Source organism: Hetaerina americana, unplaced genomic scaffold (genome assembly GCF_022747635.1).
Source record: "Hetaerina americana unplaced genomic scaffold, ioHetAmer1.1.p SCAF_3, whole genome shotgun sequence".
In the NCBI taxonomy this organism is placed as follows: domain Eukaryota; kingdom Metazoa; phylum Arthropoda; class Insecta; order Odonata; family Calopterygidae; genus Hetaerina; species Hetaerina americana.
In genome coordinates this window covers 7,476,363-7,492,857 of record NW_027286874.1, presented here as the reverse complement: position 1 = coordinate 7,492,857, position 16,495 = coordinate 7,476,363, and the positions used below count along the sequence as shown (strand labels likewise).

Below are 16,495 nucleotides of genomic sequence, written 5' to 3'. Positions count from 1 at the left end.
AAAAATCACTTTAGCTTGGGTGGAGCTGCAGGTGCCCAGAGTGCCTTGCCCGGGAATCGAACTCGGGACCCCCCGGTCAGCAAACCAACGCTCTACCCACTGGACTATATATATATATATATATATATATATATATATATATATATATATATATATATATATATATATATATATATATACTATATATAGTATATTCAACTTTCAGTTACATTTCAAATGCTTGTTACTATATAAAGATAAACGTGTACAAGTTTTCGTCCAAAGAAAGTGACTGGACGTCAGGAAAAGAACCCCTTTCTCTAAAATAAGTCCATCAAACAATGGAATCGAGTCACTATTAACAAACATCTTCATTCAATGAATAACTTTGCCATATTCAATTCCTGCTCAAAAGATCGCATCTCAGTCTGCTTCAGGGCTGCCTAATATAAGTTACAATTCTATATCATCCCAACACAACTACGTTTTATTAAATATCTAGTCCTAAACATATAAAAACACAATCATATTCAGACAACCCTAAACTCACTAAACAGTATACAATTGATCCAATAACAAGACTGTTAATTGCAACGAAATGAACTGCATTTGAAAGTCATGCATCCCACAATATACAGTTTTTGATTCCCCAATGTGAACTTGAAGCCAACTCTAGTTCTCTATCAACGCCAAAATCATTGAACTACAGCCATGGAATGAATGCTATTGACTCAGTTACGGACCGACTAGCAATTATTTGTACATATATTTCATGAAAAATCAGCCATAAAATAGACAACAACTTCGGAAATGCAACAAATATTTAAAAACAGAATTGTATATGTACGCCATTCATACCTAGATCCAATGAATGAATACACGTAATTTCCTTCTTTCCGAAGGATGATGTTCTTTGATGTGTTGCGTCTTGAAGACCAATTCGTAAAAAAAATCGATCTAAGTATTTTATCAAGCTCCTAAAATCACGAGCAAATTTAGCCAAATATTATGGCACTTTCGGAAGAAAGATCTCCCGCATTGCCTCGCTAGCTTTAACTGATTTAAAAAAATAAATGTTATTACTAAAAAGTAATCCCATTTACGTTTGTATTTTTTAGAAATTAAGGGTGAGTCGATTCTGAAAAATTACACTGCGCAAAGCAGGTTTACTATTGTTGCACTAGTGTTTACCGCGCAGTCTACGCACATTCGCGCACTACGCAAAAATAAATCCCTAGTTTCCCTTCTAAGGTTACGGATAGTATGTTCTTCGCCCCTTCTTTATTCAAACCACTAAAGCTTCCGAGACGAAATAGCCTTCTATTGCCGCAGGCAGACATTGGAAGTCAAATAGCAGAATATCTATCTTTTAGACGATATCAGCGTGAATCCAATGAGGAATGCTTCTCAAGAAAATAGCTACGAACTGCCCTTGATGAATGAAGAAATGCCCACTGTCAAAATCTTACAGCTGGGCCAATCTTCCGAGAAAAATCTTACAAGATTCGTGGAACGATGTACAAGTCATTAGCCTGGAATGCATACAAGCTGTAATCGCCGGCTAGAGGAAGTGAAATGAGTGTCACCGTCTCTTCGCATGCAGTGACCTTCCACTAGTTGGACGGAGAGGACTGGCGATTGGTCGATTACGCCCGGAAGGCAAGTGACCCATCGTTTCCAGGCCGATCTAATGCAACTGAAGCTCCAGCTAAATAAACTGCCTGCTATTATAAACTCAAGTTGACACTTATTTCACGATTACAAACTTGAGGTACGGCGGGACGGCAAACAATTCATGAAAAGCAAGCAATATGCAATTAGATGAAAGAGCAATGACCTGAACGGCCAAGGGAGCAGAAAAGGGTCACCTTTTGCGCGATCGAAACAGATGATTGGGAATGAAAGAATAGGTTCGCTCCAATTTCACCCTCCCGCTCAAAAACACAAGCAACTGGCGTCATATTAATTTCTCAAGTCCCTATTTTCATAGTTTTCTTTATATACCACGACTTCTCCCTTCAAAGTGTACAAAATATCCACTCACCTAAAGGTTCATCGATACTCAAATCACGCTTTAGTCTGATATTATCCGGAACGGCATGATCGGTCATCTCGTCCAGAGTCTAGAATATTTTTAAAACAATATTTTTTAAATACCTTTTTAGCCAATGTCCTTATAAATCGAGGAAATAGCCCAAAAATGTTTTTTTTTTCACAAATCAAATTTCACTCACTTTGAATCCGAGAAGGTCTAGCATTTCAATTTGGTCATGCTCCCGAGGTCCGATGTGACGGGACTGGAATTCTTCACGTTTCGGAAATAATTTATCGAAGTCCGTTTTCGACTGAGAAACCACGGAACAGCTGCGTTTTCCGAAAACCCTGAAAGCCCTGAGGCTCTGGAGAGCCAACGTTCTTCCCCCGACTCGATGCATGGCCATCACAGCGAACCTCGAGAGGCAAATGGAGAGACTTCTGTCCCGGGAGAGGTTACTTGCTCAAGAGATACGAATTACGTCATGACCGAACCGATGCGAGCGATTGATAAAAGGGAGGGATGGGAAACCGCGTTCCGCCAGACATGGGTTTTCAAGACGGCCAAAATGTGTTCGCCGCCGCACAAGGAGGGAAATTTAAGTCGAGGAAACTCTGTTTAAACTAATTCTCGCATAATAGCAATGTCAAAGAGAGCTTAGCTTTCATAATTTGAGAGAAGTTCATTTCACATGTGAGGAACTCACATAGTATTTGATGTTACATGTCGTTCGGAGAAAGCGCTACATTTTAAAGTTAAAAAGGATTGCAATTCACATTCAAGCATTGTGCATGCGTTCATCTGTGGCAATCAGCATTCAATTTAAAAAGTAGGCGATTTATATGTATATTTGTCTTATCGGTCCGATATTGTTCATTTTATGCACCAATGACATCGGGTCTCAGGTTTCCAGTAAACTGCGTCTATTTGCTAACGATGCCGTAATATATAGGGAAATCTCTAGTCATAAAGATGGAGTGTCATTAGCTAGCCACCTAAATTGAATTAAAAGTGGTGCGAGTTATGGGAGCTAAAATTAAATTTGAATAAATGTGTTTCGATAAATTTTCGGTGGACAAGTATTTCACCCGCAAACACACTATACAGGGAACCAACATAACACGCGTAGAATCGGTAAAATACTTTGATGTAACGATGACTAAGGATATGTCCTGGGGAAAACACATTCGTGAAATTTGCGGAATAGCTTATAAAAAGGATACTTGGGAATTGCAATGAAAGGGCCAAGGAGCGTTGTTATGTCACGCTAGTTAGGCCCCACTTTGAGTATACAGCAAGTGTATGGGATCCTCATGAATAATGCTTAATTTTGGAACTAGACCGGTGCAACGTAGTACAGCTAGGTTTGTGAAAAGTTGTTATGGACAAAGTAAAACGATCATGACCTTATGGGAAGGATTAGGACCGTAAGCTTAAATACAGGTTTGATTTACTGCGTCAATTTGAGGCAGGTTACTTACCAGAGGATTTTAAAGACACATTACAGACTCCGACTTAGATAAGATCACCAACGTAAAATCGGTGCAATTTATTGTAGAACGGATAGATTTAAAATGTGGTTTTTTCCTCGATCCAACAGAGATCATAATAGATATGACAGCAATCGCGCAGGAGATAATTAAAATTGGTAGTTATATATTTGTCGATATCCTGCATGCTATTCTTTTAATTTCATAGACCCATCTTTTTAACAGATAAACGACATGATTTGTTGAATATTGCTGCATGTTAGAACTTTCTTTCGTGTGATTAAAATTTATCGAGTGCATGATCAAATTAATATTTGTGTAGAGGAAACATGTTTGGTTTTATTCTATTTTACAGGTGGGGGCCTAACACCCCCCACCACGGCGGCTTGCTGGATATTATGTAGATGTTGAGACATCCGGGTCGTATTTAAACAATGTTCCTGGTTCAACACCCACCAAATTTCAACAATTATAATCTTATTGTTGGTTAGTTTTTTGACTGGCAATTTGCAGAAAAATCCTTTGCCAATTTTTAAATACAAATTTTAAATTAAATTAAACTCTGATTTCCATGTATTATGAGGGATGTTAACCATTTTCAACCTAAATTGTTTGATCTTCACCAATGGCAGAGTGCAAAAATCGAACCTTCCATCGAAACTTAATTCCAGAATGATTTTTGCAAACAATGCATTTTTATGCAGGCGAATTTGTTAAAAAAGGATTATAAAATTGCTAAATTTCTTCCCTTTAAGGCCCAATATTTTAACTAATTCATTTTGATTCATGGTACCATTAATATTAAGTAATCTACCAGTTAAGGTAGGTTTTGGATGGACACAACCACCGCATAAATATTCCCTCTCTCCGAACAAAACACAACAAGCTATTCTACAACATTCCCCTCCATCTCTGTATACTTCCTCCCTCACCTCATCCCGCCAAAAATCTTTATCCTATCCCTCCCCTTCCCTCGTTGGCCTAACACTCTCCAATTAATAACAGTCTTCAACTGACAATCAATATGCTTTTCATCCGCTTTTCCTGCTTCTTGTGATTTCTCCTGAGAATCCAGTCTCCTCGCCCACCATACCTAGCACTTCCTCGTTTTCCTTTTCGGTCCATTTTACCTTCTCCACACCCACATTTTAAAAGCCTCCAATCTACTTCTATTCTCCTGCTTCAGTGACCATGTTTCTGTGCCGCACATAACTACGGTCCATATAAAATTTTTAATGAGCTTTTTCTTAACATCCTTACCCAACGTCCCTGCCATCAACTCCCTCCATCTTGTGAAAACATCTTTGCCTAGTGCAATTCTTCTCCTTATGTCCCTTCTATTTTCACCATTTTGGTCCAAAACACTTCCAAGGCATATAAACTTCCACCTGCTCTAGTTTTTGCCCTCCTATTTTCATGTTAAGCTAACCCTTTCCCTTTCTGGAAAATGGCACAACCTTTTTTTTGTTTATTTTGATTCTCATTCCATATCTATTACACTGAATTTCCGATTCACTCAGCAATGCTTGCAATCCCTTAGCTGTCTGACAAACTAGAGCTTGGTCTTTAGTAAACCTGACTGATTTTACGAATTCCCCACCAACTTTCTTTCCTACATCCAGTTCTTCCCATGCTTCTTTTATCGTTTCCACTACATATCGTATACATTAAACAGCCACGGTGATAATGGACAACCCTGCCTCACACCTCTTCATAACTTTGCCCATCTGTACTCTCCGTTCCCCACTCACCCCTGAGCAGTCTGAGACATGTGCAGGTTGCAGATTGGCCTCCTTGCCCTCCAATCTATTCCTATTTTCTGCAATATGCTCATTAGTTTTTCCCAATTCGCTCTATCAAATGCCATCTCAAAATCTAAAAAAACAGGCACATACTTCCTCATTGTATTCTATATTCCTCTCGATTAATACTCTCATTACTGCAATGGCATCAAGCGTACCTGTCCCCTTCCTAAACCCAAACTGATCATCCCCTAAGTAATCATTTGCCCTGCTCTCCATCCTTTTTTTGATGATCCTGAGAACCATTTTAGATGCGTTATCCATTACCACCACCAAGTTTAGGAGGGTCTTTGACAGGAGTTGGTTTTGATGCCACTTAAAGAAACGTCCTTGGTTCATGTCAACTTAGTAGTGCCCTGTCTTGAATCCAGATTTGAAGGTTAAAAGAGCTCCAGGGATGAAACCCATTTCTCCTTAAATAATAAATCTTGCATTTTTCAAACACTGTCGCAAATACTTATTTCAATGCAGACTTTATATGCATTATCACACTTTTACTATATTAGGAATGAAATTAACTAACCAGCATGATCAATAATCAATTGCTGCCCTTTGGGTGTCTTAGCCCAGTCACTCCTCCGCTGAAAGGGGTGGAACTGGAAGAAAGATTATACCCTTGTCCTTGTAAATTATAGGACGACCTTCCTCCCTGAACTTTGGAATTATTCTTAGATAGTCAATTCCTTTCAGACGGATGTCTCTCTGCTCGCACGGGATACTTTTGTTATTGGAAGTCTTTTTCCACCCGATGAAAAGTGATAAGAAAGGCTTTAAATACCACGTAACTCTTGGATAGATAATCGTAAAAAACCATCACATTTCATATTTGTACTTATCTAAATTCAATCTTCCCCATCACACACACAAATGGAACTGATTTTTCCGAAAAAGTTGGTATTTTCCCTGATAACAGGCGGAAGGGCATGAAGTGTGGGATGCCTCTTTTCCACAGCGTGTAATTGGTGCACCGTTCACCTATAACTTGGACATCGAAGTCGACCATGGTGGATCTTGGACACCTCCAAGGTTTTGTCTTCCTTGGGCTCTTGAAGGAAGGACTCGACCATTACCAATTGCTGCCCCCTCTTTTGCAATGCGTTTCAGCGTGCGACTCGATACACCGGTCGTTGTGACTGCATGCTTGTGCACAGTTTTAAGGGGAACATTGATTTCCTCGACCACGTTATTCTTCATAAAAGTTAAAACTTTATAAATTATCTATCACACCTGACTATGCCTTCCCATTACCTACTTTTGACTCCATGTTTTCCATGGTAAACTATCAATGAAGTCTATGAGTAAACTGAATCTTCTATAAATCAGTATAATTAAATTATCTTACTCTGGATACTAATATCTAAAACAAATGAATATATATGATATATATGTCTTTCCAATAAAAATACCCTATCAAAATGTAAAAATAATATTTAAGGAGTCGCTTGCAGATCCCAAAGATTGGAAAACGGCTAACGTAACTACAATATTTAGAAACAGAGACAAGGAGGAACCAAGTAATTACTGACCTATTTCCTTCACATCCATTTAGTATAAGGTTGTGGAACATATAGTTACTAGTTCAATCATGAGACACCTTGAAAATCAGAAGTTATTAATGAAAAATCAGCATGGTTTCCGAAAAGGTAGATCCTGCGAGACACAACTTGTGCTTTTTGTTCATGATATTCTTATTTTGGGAGAGAGCAATGTTCCAGTGAACACGATTTTTTCTAGATTTTAATAAAGCCTTCGACAAAGTACCCCATAGGATACTACTCGCAAAGTTAGAAGCATATGGCATAGATACATGTATCCGGGGTTAGATTAAAGACTTTTTGAATGGTCGGATTCAAAGAGTAGTGATGGATGGAGTTCATTCAAATGCAGTAAAAGTTACTCCAGGTGTTCCACAGGGATGTGTCATCGAACCTCTTTTATTCCTACTTTACATTAAGATATTGACTCAGTTGTCACTAGTAAGATACGTTTATTTGCCAACGATGCAGTGGTTTACCGTGATCCTGAGGACACAGCAGCTTTGTCAGATGACCTAAATGCTGTACAACACTGGTGCGACACTTGGCAATTAGAATTAAACTTAAAAAAGTGCGTAGGGATATATTTTTGGAAAAAGAGCAATTTCCTCCCGAGCACCTAATGCATTGGGAACACCGAGATGGAATGGGTAGACTCGAATACCAAGGAGTTTCCCTCACTTACGATCTCTCCTAGGTGAAACACATACGGGGAATATGTGGTCAACCTAACAAAAAATTAGGATTTATTAGAATGGGAGTATGTAAATGTGATAAGGTCAAAGAGGAATGTTATCTGTCATTTGTTAAGCCTCATTTAGAATATGCTGTAAGTACATCCTCACTAAGTGGGCTTAATTGCTGAATTGGAATGCATGCAGCGTAGTGGAGTTATATTTGTGAAAAGTTGCTATGATAAACTTAGTAGCGAATACAAAATATTAAAGCAGGTAGGCCGGGAATCACTCACGGAGCAAATGTTAAATTATAGATTGAAGCTCTTTCCTAAATTGGAAGTAGGTCTCTTTAGCAGTCATTAGAGAGATTAAATGTAGAACAGATAGATTTAAGATGTCCATTTTTCCACCAAAAATAAGGGATCATAATAACATTGTTCGACCTCGGTAAGGTCATGTTTGGGTAAAATTATTCTGGTCACACACCCTAGCAGTGGCTTGCAGGGTATATAAATAGATACAAGCATTCTTTCTTCCCATTTGACCCCTTTACAGCAGAGGAGTGAAGAAGTGGCTGGGCTCAGGACATTCATTTCCAAGGGGCAGCGATTGATTAATTTTTATGCTGGTTAGTGAATTTAGTTCATAGTATACTAAAAAAAGTGGGTCGTGGTGGTCCAGGGGGTAAAGCGTTGGACTACTGACCGGAGGGCCCAGGTTCGATTCCCCCTCTGGGCACTTGCAGCGCCACCTCAATGTGATTTTTCGGGTACCAGATCTTCCTGGGAAACCATAACCGGCACAGGGAAAGGAACTGGCCCACCTACCCTGATGTGTGTATTTCACATGCCATCAGGCTTAGTACTGGGTGAACTCTACCATCACCTACTAAACCGACCGTCGGGTTGATTACTGTGTTAATGGTTTTAATGGTTTATACTAAAAATATGATAATTCATATAAATTCCACATTGAAATAAGTATTTGCGACAGTCTTTTAAAAATGTATAATTTTTTCTTTCAGGAGGAGAAATGGGATTTGTCCCTGGAGCTCTTTTAACCATCAAATCTGGATTAAAGACAGGGGACTCCCACGGTGACATGAACCGAAGAAGTTTCTTCAAGTGGCTCCAAAACCAACTGCTGCCAAAGATCCTTTTAAATTCATTGGTGGTAATAGATAATGATTCATACCACATTGTATAAATAAATCGCTCACCGTGCAGCAGCACAAAAAAGATCATGTGAAAGCCTGGCTGGACACAAGGGTAATTATATACTCTGCAGCTGAGACAAAAATAGAGCTGCTGGAAAAAATTAAAAAGGTAAGGGAACCCAAAATTTATGAAGTGGACAGGTTCCTTGGTGAACATGGGCACTCAGCAATAAGGTTGCCTCCATACCATCCAGAGCTGAATCCAATTGAAAATGCTTAGGGGATACTTGGGTGGCATTACATAATTTTGCCTTCAACATCCAGGGAGTTAAAAGGCTAGTTGAAGAAAAGAGCAAGTGTATAGTAGCAGAAGAATGGAGAAGCGCATGTGCAAGAATGGAAGAAGTGGAAAGAATATTCATTGAAAATGAAGTTGTTATGCACAGCTTTCATAATGAAATTATGATTAATGAAGTGAAACTAATGAAAGCACTGAAAGAGACTGTAAGGAAGTTTTTTGATTGAAATATGTTAGCATATTTAAAAATAAATAAATATAAAACTCGTTTTTGAATTATTAATTTCCTACAGTTGCTAATTTAGCGTGGAAAATCGTTCATTCGTAAACATCTGTTGACAGAGAGCAACACTCAATTGTGCTCTTGGCGATTTCTTTAAAGCTGTTCTCAAATCCTTCCACTACTGTTGGCTGCACTGTTAAGTGGCTGCCTGAGGCCTTTCTCCTACCCTTCCTCTACCACTCTCTAGCCAAATTTCCCCCATTCATACATCCTCCTGCTCAGGTTGGGGAAAAAAGCTTTCACTGGACTATAATCAGAGAAGAAGGCATGAGTCAAATTGACCAGCCACACAATCAAACCTAAAAACCCCCCAAAAGGCAAAAGCATATTCATATGAACATAGCTTTAAGGGAAAGAAAATGGACAAGAAATATAATTAATGATAACACTTGAGAATATGGCTTCTAATTTGTTAAATACATTCACATTATAGAATCCCCCATTGCAAATTTAGTTTAAAAAACATGTTTTATCAGTTACAAATGCTGAAAAAATTATATTTTTTACTAGATTGGTAGGCAGATTTTTTTTAGTCTTTCTTTCAGAACTTAATAATTGCCACAATCCCTTGGCTGTCTGATTTACTATTGCTGGATCTTCTGCAAACCTAACTGACAGCCATCTAGGCACTCACTTTACTCCCAGCTCCTTATAACTGATATCTTTGAGTCTCAGGCAACTAGCGCTGCTAGTGGGCGGGGCTATAGTCTGCGTCATGGCTGCCAGATTGCACCAGTTTACATATTAATTGGACAGACCACATATCCTTGATCCCATCCCATTTCCTTTCCATTTCTAAACAGGCCAGCTTAAATCTCAACCAAAAACGGTTTACTATTCTTTCACCTCACCTGAATCTCTTCTGACTCTATTAACATCTTCCATGTTTTTATCTCATAAAAAATTTTTAGGCAAACTTTTTCCCAGTCTACAACTTGAAAATCCACGGACTCTCGACTATGGCAATTCTACTTTTCCTCAAATCTGAAATTTCTCCTCGCACTGGTCTTTCCACCAAATTTCCTTGTCCCTTAATAATTTCTTGCCTAAGTTTATTATTCAGTTATCTACTTTACACTATGCACATTCTCATCCCAATTTCTGTGTTTATGCGCTTCCATTTCCTTCTTTCATTCATCCTCCTAAATTACCTATCCTGTTGCTTCTTAATTCCCTTAAATTCCTATTGTATCTTCAGCTGCTCTTTCTATTCTGTTCTTAAGCTAAACCCACTTTCGCCCAACTGTTTTCATTCCCCAATCCTCATTTAGATATTTATTAAATTTCTCTTGGTACCCCTTCCTTTTTATTCCGATTAAACCTTCAAGATTCCACCTTTGGCATTCTCCTACCCCTCAATGTTATTCAATTTTTAATTTAATTCCATGACAACTAAATTATGATCCAAATACGTCTATGCACCTAGGTAGCTATGCGAGTTGATGACGCTGTTCCTAAACCTACATCAAAGCATGATATTATTCTATGTGAACCTGTAAATTTGATATAACTAAGGTACTTGCCTTCTCTGTTGGTTACCAAAACTAAATTATTATCATAGAATCTATTAAAATATGACTATAAAGACATAATTTCAATAAAGATTCCAGCTATTCCCTCTGTGAAGAAGGAAGGAAATAACACAGCACCATGGAAACCAATCAGGAAACCCTAACATCTCTCCCTCCACCACAGACCAATCACGAGTCACCTGAACCATGGCTAAAATGCCAAGTTGGCACTCATCAGCCCAGAAGACAATGCTTGAGTTTTGAGTCCTAATGCCAGGCAACATGGAACCCCTGACCCGATGGAATACCTGAGAAAACTTCAGTGAGTAGATAAGCCCCGAAAGCACCAGATCTTACCATGCCTCTCACATAAGTCCTCTTAAAAGACTTTTTGAACTCATTATATTCCAGTTTTATTCATCCTTTTACACTGAAAAAACAATAAAATAGCATCTGGCAAAGGAGAACAAAGGCACAGCTTATTTTTGGACCCCATAATGAAACCTTGAGATCTGAGAGGTAAGCTCTAATCAGGCATTGGAAACTTGCATACAAACAGTATCAAGTCTTTCACTTACATGATGACAGATGGTAGCTTAATCATGAACAAATTAAATCAAGGGAAGGCAACAGCTACTTAATACTTAGAAATTATTTTATTCTTTGCTAGCAAGTTTCAGCACCATCACCATTTTCATGAGTGGGTATCGCAAACTTTCATACTTACAAGATGAAATGTATTTCATTTAATTAAATATGTAAAATGAAGAAGATTAACTAATTATTTAAGACTGATATTTATTCAAGTTCTCACTTGAAGTGCCTGCATATGGAAATTAGAATGTATATTAATTTAACAAATTTATATGAGGATGGTAATTTATATCCTCCAAAGTCAATACCAATAATTTCTGTATTCACTGAATGCATTAGTTAAAGCAGATCTCACTATTACATCACCAACTGACAACAATTGAATAGGGGAAACACAATTAGAGAGATAAATTACATGCAATATCCATTGAATAGATTGAGGGATCTATATCAACTTCTTCCAAAATGTACTGTCAATTCTAATTGAGAGGAAAGCAGCCACACACTCAAACATATTTTTAATACCTTTCAACAAGCTTAGGTAAACATAAAAATTGGGAAGAAAATTACAAAAAAATGAGTAAAAAAGAATGAGAAAGAAAGTGAAAATACCTTGGCAGGAAGAGTTATTCAGTTATGCAAGCTGGTTTCTTCTCAGGCACCATCCATTTATACCCAATCTCAATACCTAATAACCACATGAGGTAGAGAATATCAGTACACATTTCAAGTCACTTTATCTTCAAGTAATATAAGAAAAAGTTTCTATTTCAAGCAGGCGAGAATCACTAACATCAATGCTTGTTTATTTCATTTATCACGTTGTCAATATTACCTAGATAATGTGATATGTTAATCATTTGGACTTTACTTTTTCTGCAGAAAATAGTCATTAAAATTTAAATTCGTTGTAAGGATTTATATGAAGGAAGAAATCAAGAAAGATAAAGAACAAGTTTTGCAAAAAACAATGATTCATTTTTAATGGCACTGAGTGGTAGGGTAGGGAGCAGGTGAGACTACTGAAATGGATGTTCCCCTATTTCCCAATCCATTTTCTCATGACTGCATTGAGAAAACTTTTTTCTCTACACATTTAAAAAAAAACTATTTACTTCACTAGGCTCATTTTGGCAAAAAGGAAAGACAAGAGGATGAAAAAGACTATCTGATGCAGTAAATATATCCTGAAAGCATAACCAGGAGTTTGCAATAACACAAATTATTATTAGGTAATCTACTGGTTAAGGTAGGTTTTTGGATGGACACAAATACCAAATAAATATTTTGCGACTCCTAACAAAACACAATCCAGCAACCTAGTCTACATCAGGTCCCTCTTCATCTCTAAGTACTTCCTTCCTCCCATCATCCCATCCAACATCCCTATCCTGTTCCTTCCCTTTCCTCGTTTGCCTAACATTCTCCCCTAAATTACAGTCTTCAACATCCCACTGCCGGTCAAAACCCCCTTCATCCATTTTTCCTGCCTCCATTGGATTTCTCCCTAAAAACCCCTCTCTCCGCCAACCATACCAAGTACTTCCTAATTTATTTTCTTCTCGGTACATTTCACCTTCCCCATTCTTCTCCACACCCACATTTCAAAAGCCTCCAGTATACGTCTATCCTCCTGCTTCAATTACTACGTTTCGCGCCGTACATAGCTATGCTTCATATTAATGTTTTTACGAGTCTTTTCTTTTTATCCTTACTCAACGTCTCTGTCATCAACTCCTTCCTCCTCGTGAAAGCCTCTTTGCCTAGCGTAATTCTTCTCCTTATGTCCCTACTACTTTGACTGTGTTGGTCTAAAACACTACCGAGATACGTAAACTGTTCTACCTGCTCTAGGTTTTGCCCTCCTATTTTAATGTTTAGCTTAGCCTTTTTCTTTCTAGAAAATCGCATCACCTTGGTTTTATTAATATTGATTTTCATCCTATATCTGTCCCACTGGATTTCCAATTCACTCAGCAATGATTGCAACCCCTTGGCTGACTGACAAACTAAAGCTTGGTCATCAGCAAACCTAACTGATTTTATGAATTCCCCACCCACTTCTATTCCTACCTCCAGTTCTTCCCATGCCTCTTTAATCATTTCCTCTGCATACAAGTTGAAAAGCAATGGTGATAATGGGCAGCCCTGCCTTACACGTCTTCCTAACACGTACATACTATAACAAAGTAAGATGAACTTCAATCCCAGATGCGAGGTTTTGATGGAAGGAGGGGACATTATTGTTAGACTTTCAATGAATCAACCAACCCCAGGGCATTTAGGGAAGTGATAATTAACCCAACATTAAGTGGCAAGAAAATCCAGGCATGCAAAGAAACAGCAGGGAAACAAAGAATGGATATAAGGAAAATATAGTGCTACCAAAGAATGATTTCAGAAAAGTTGAGTGAGAGTAACAAATGAAGATGTGTTGTTAAGAGAGAATCTCATGGTGGACACTTATATGAAGAGTAAGGCAATTGATTAGGCATATCCCGAAACATGATGATTTACTGAGGATCATTACCGAAGGAAATGTGTGGAAGAAATACACAGGAAATCCAAGGATTAACCATTAGATTCAGGGGGCAGAATTTGAGCTTTCAGGTCAAATAAGGAGCTGTGAGGGAATAAACATATTTGATTGGAATAGGAGAGTTCAGAGAGTACACATATCCTTGGATTGATTAACCAAGGTGAACTGACATTGATATTGCTGTTCATTTGTAAAATATTTAAATGGTAAGTACATCATTTGATTTCATGTTGAATTCAGTTAATGCACTAACTAATCCACTAATTTCCTGAATCCTTTAAAATTTTATGTGCAGGGAGGTCACACTGAGTGATTAAATTTGACTATCCACTCAGAACCAAGTCAAATCATACCATTAAGAAGAATCATGTTCCAAGCAATGCATAAGACAGATGGTATTAGACATTTAGCTTAGCATTTCAAAATCTGTTTCTTGTCTCATGGCTGCTGAACTAAGAAGTACATGTAAATGCATCAGCCTATATCAGCTTGAATGTCTAGGGATTAAATTGGAAGGAACTCATTATAGACCCACTATTCAAGTTACAAAATGTTCACGTTTTCCTTCTGCTTGGTGATATTTCTGGACATAGTGCAAATATTAATCACACTTTTACACCAATTTGTATCCATTGGCAACTGCTTCTGAAAAGCCTTAAAGGTATGAAAGATGTCTTTTGCAGATGACTTTCTTAATAAAAATCCCATAGCTTGTTTGATAAAAAAACATGTATGATAGCAATCCTCTTGTAAAATTTCAACAACAGGATGACCATCAGTGTAAAAAAAGGTAGTTTGTATTGAGTCTTCTAGAGGTTTGCAGAAAAAAATGAAAAAGTCTGAGAATTCAGAGGGCCAAGAAATAATATGGACTGAATTTGCAAGTATGAGACAAGTATGAATATGCACTACATATGTACACTTTCTATGCCTACATGATTTACTCAGTGGAAAATTTTCATTTTTTTAATGAAGTAAACAGGGTCAACCTGATAATCTACAGTTTTAAAGCATGGTATAAATTTTACAATACCATCATTATGGGTCAAGTAGCTTGCAGACTGAAATGTGAAAATTATTGAATCCATAAAACCTTGCTAATGATGTTGTAACATTAGAATTGTAGCTTAAAATATTTAATTTGTGTGCAAAAGTTCAAGGTTGGTTTGATGAATTTTATTAAAAGTGCTGCACTTGCTATTTTAGTTATGTAGAAAGAATGGATGATCAAAATATATACCAATTTAGAGGAACATTATTTGAAAGGACATTGTAACTTGTGAAAGCCACGTGCAATTCTGGAGCTAAGACTCTTAAGATTAGGAAAGGAATGCCTCCTAAACGGAAGACCATGAATCCAACAATAAATAAACTTAAGTAAATCAATGGAAGTATGCATACCTTAAATAAGAGGGCAGTATGGTATAAATATGTATGTGAAAGGGAGCAAGTTCCCTGAAACATCCTTAAATTAGCGTCCTTGCTCAGTGCTTACACCAAAAAGGAACTGTAAGATGGTTAAGTATGTCCATCAAAAATATGGTATTTGAAAAATGACATTGGAACCTAATTTTACAAATCTGACATGTCATAGAAGTTACTCCAGGTTACAGTAGAAATCCATAAGTGGGGAGAAAGAGGGCTGGAAATACCATCAGCTTCTAGTGAGTTAATTAGCTCATGAGAGCTCATATTTCATCATTACAGGGGCTCTGAGTAGGAATTCTAAGAAAAGGCTTGTTAAAACCTTTATGTGGACCATGGCTTTATGCGGTGCAGAAACATGGTCATTGAAGCAGAATGATAGGCATAGTTTGAAGGCATTTGAAATGTGTCTGTTGAGAAGGAGGGAGAAGGTGAAATGAATGGATTGAACAAACAAATTACTCGAAATCTGCACACAGTCTCTACAGCTTAAAGACTGGACTGTAAATTTCAGTCCCTGAAAAGTCAAGATTAACTTACGCCAGCTGGATAAGTTTACGCAAAATAGATCTGCATGGAGATCTATGCTGATTGAATAAGAGCCATTTGCACCAGATAACACTTTTCCCAAAGGGGATAAGCCACAATTATGCATTTCAATTCAATTAATTCTGTACTGATGATATTTATCCATGGAGCAGTAAAAAATAAACATTTTCTATAAATTTAAAAATATTATAGCAATCAAGGCTTTGTCTCTGATTGTACATGTTGAGTAATAGTAAAGTAAAGAAGGCTTCCCAAAGTTTGAAGAAGGAAGTTTTGCAGCAGGGAATAATGGCATGAACGCATGGTAAATGATAGAAATGGCATTAGAAGAGCCTTGAGATAGGAAATTAAGATGCTGGGGAGATATGTAATTCGGTTTGGATTCCGCATTAAAACTAATTAATTGTTGCGTGTACCTCAGGATCAATGCGTTAAGTGTGAGATTAAAATAATCAGGAAAATGAAGTCAACTAAAGCCTCACATTAGGAAAACTATAGGAAAGCTGGTATTGAAAATCTAAATATATTTGGTAAATACTTAGGCTGGAAATAGGCCCAGTATTTAAGAAACAAGGGAATTTCAGCAAGGCTATAAAATTTCAAAAAATGGGAAAAAGAATTA

The 16,495-nt window shown here is 37.5% G+C and overlaps 1 protein-coding gene across 1 annotated transcript in view; it reads right to left on the bottom strand.

The window, feature by feature from the left end:
* The window catches only part of LOC139690745 (glycine dehydrogenase (decarboxylating), mitochondrial), a 33,416-nt gene extending 30,962 nt beyond the window's left edge, over positions 1-2,454 (bottom strand). The window contains exons 1-2 of the mRNA XM_071588274.1: positions 2,214-2,454; positions 2,024-2,102 (exon numbers count right to left, since the gene is read on the bottom strand). Coding sequence (XP_071444375.1) covers positions 2,024-2,102; positions 2,214-2,420 — 286 coding nt within the window. The 5' untranslated portion in view covers positions 2,421-2,454. The remainder of the gene's footprint in view (positions 1-2,023; positions 2,103-2,213) is intronic.
* Positions 2,455-16,495: the final 14,041 nt, after the last annotated feature.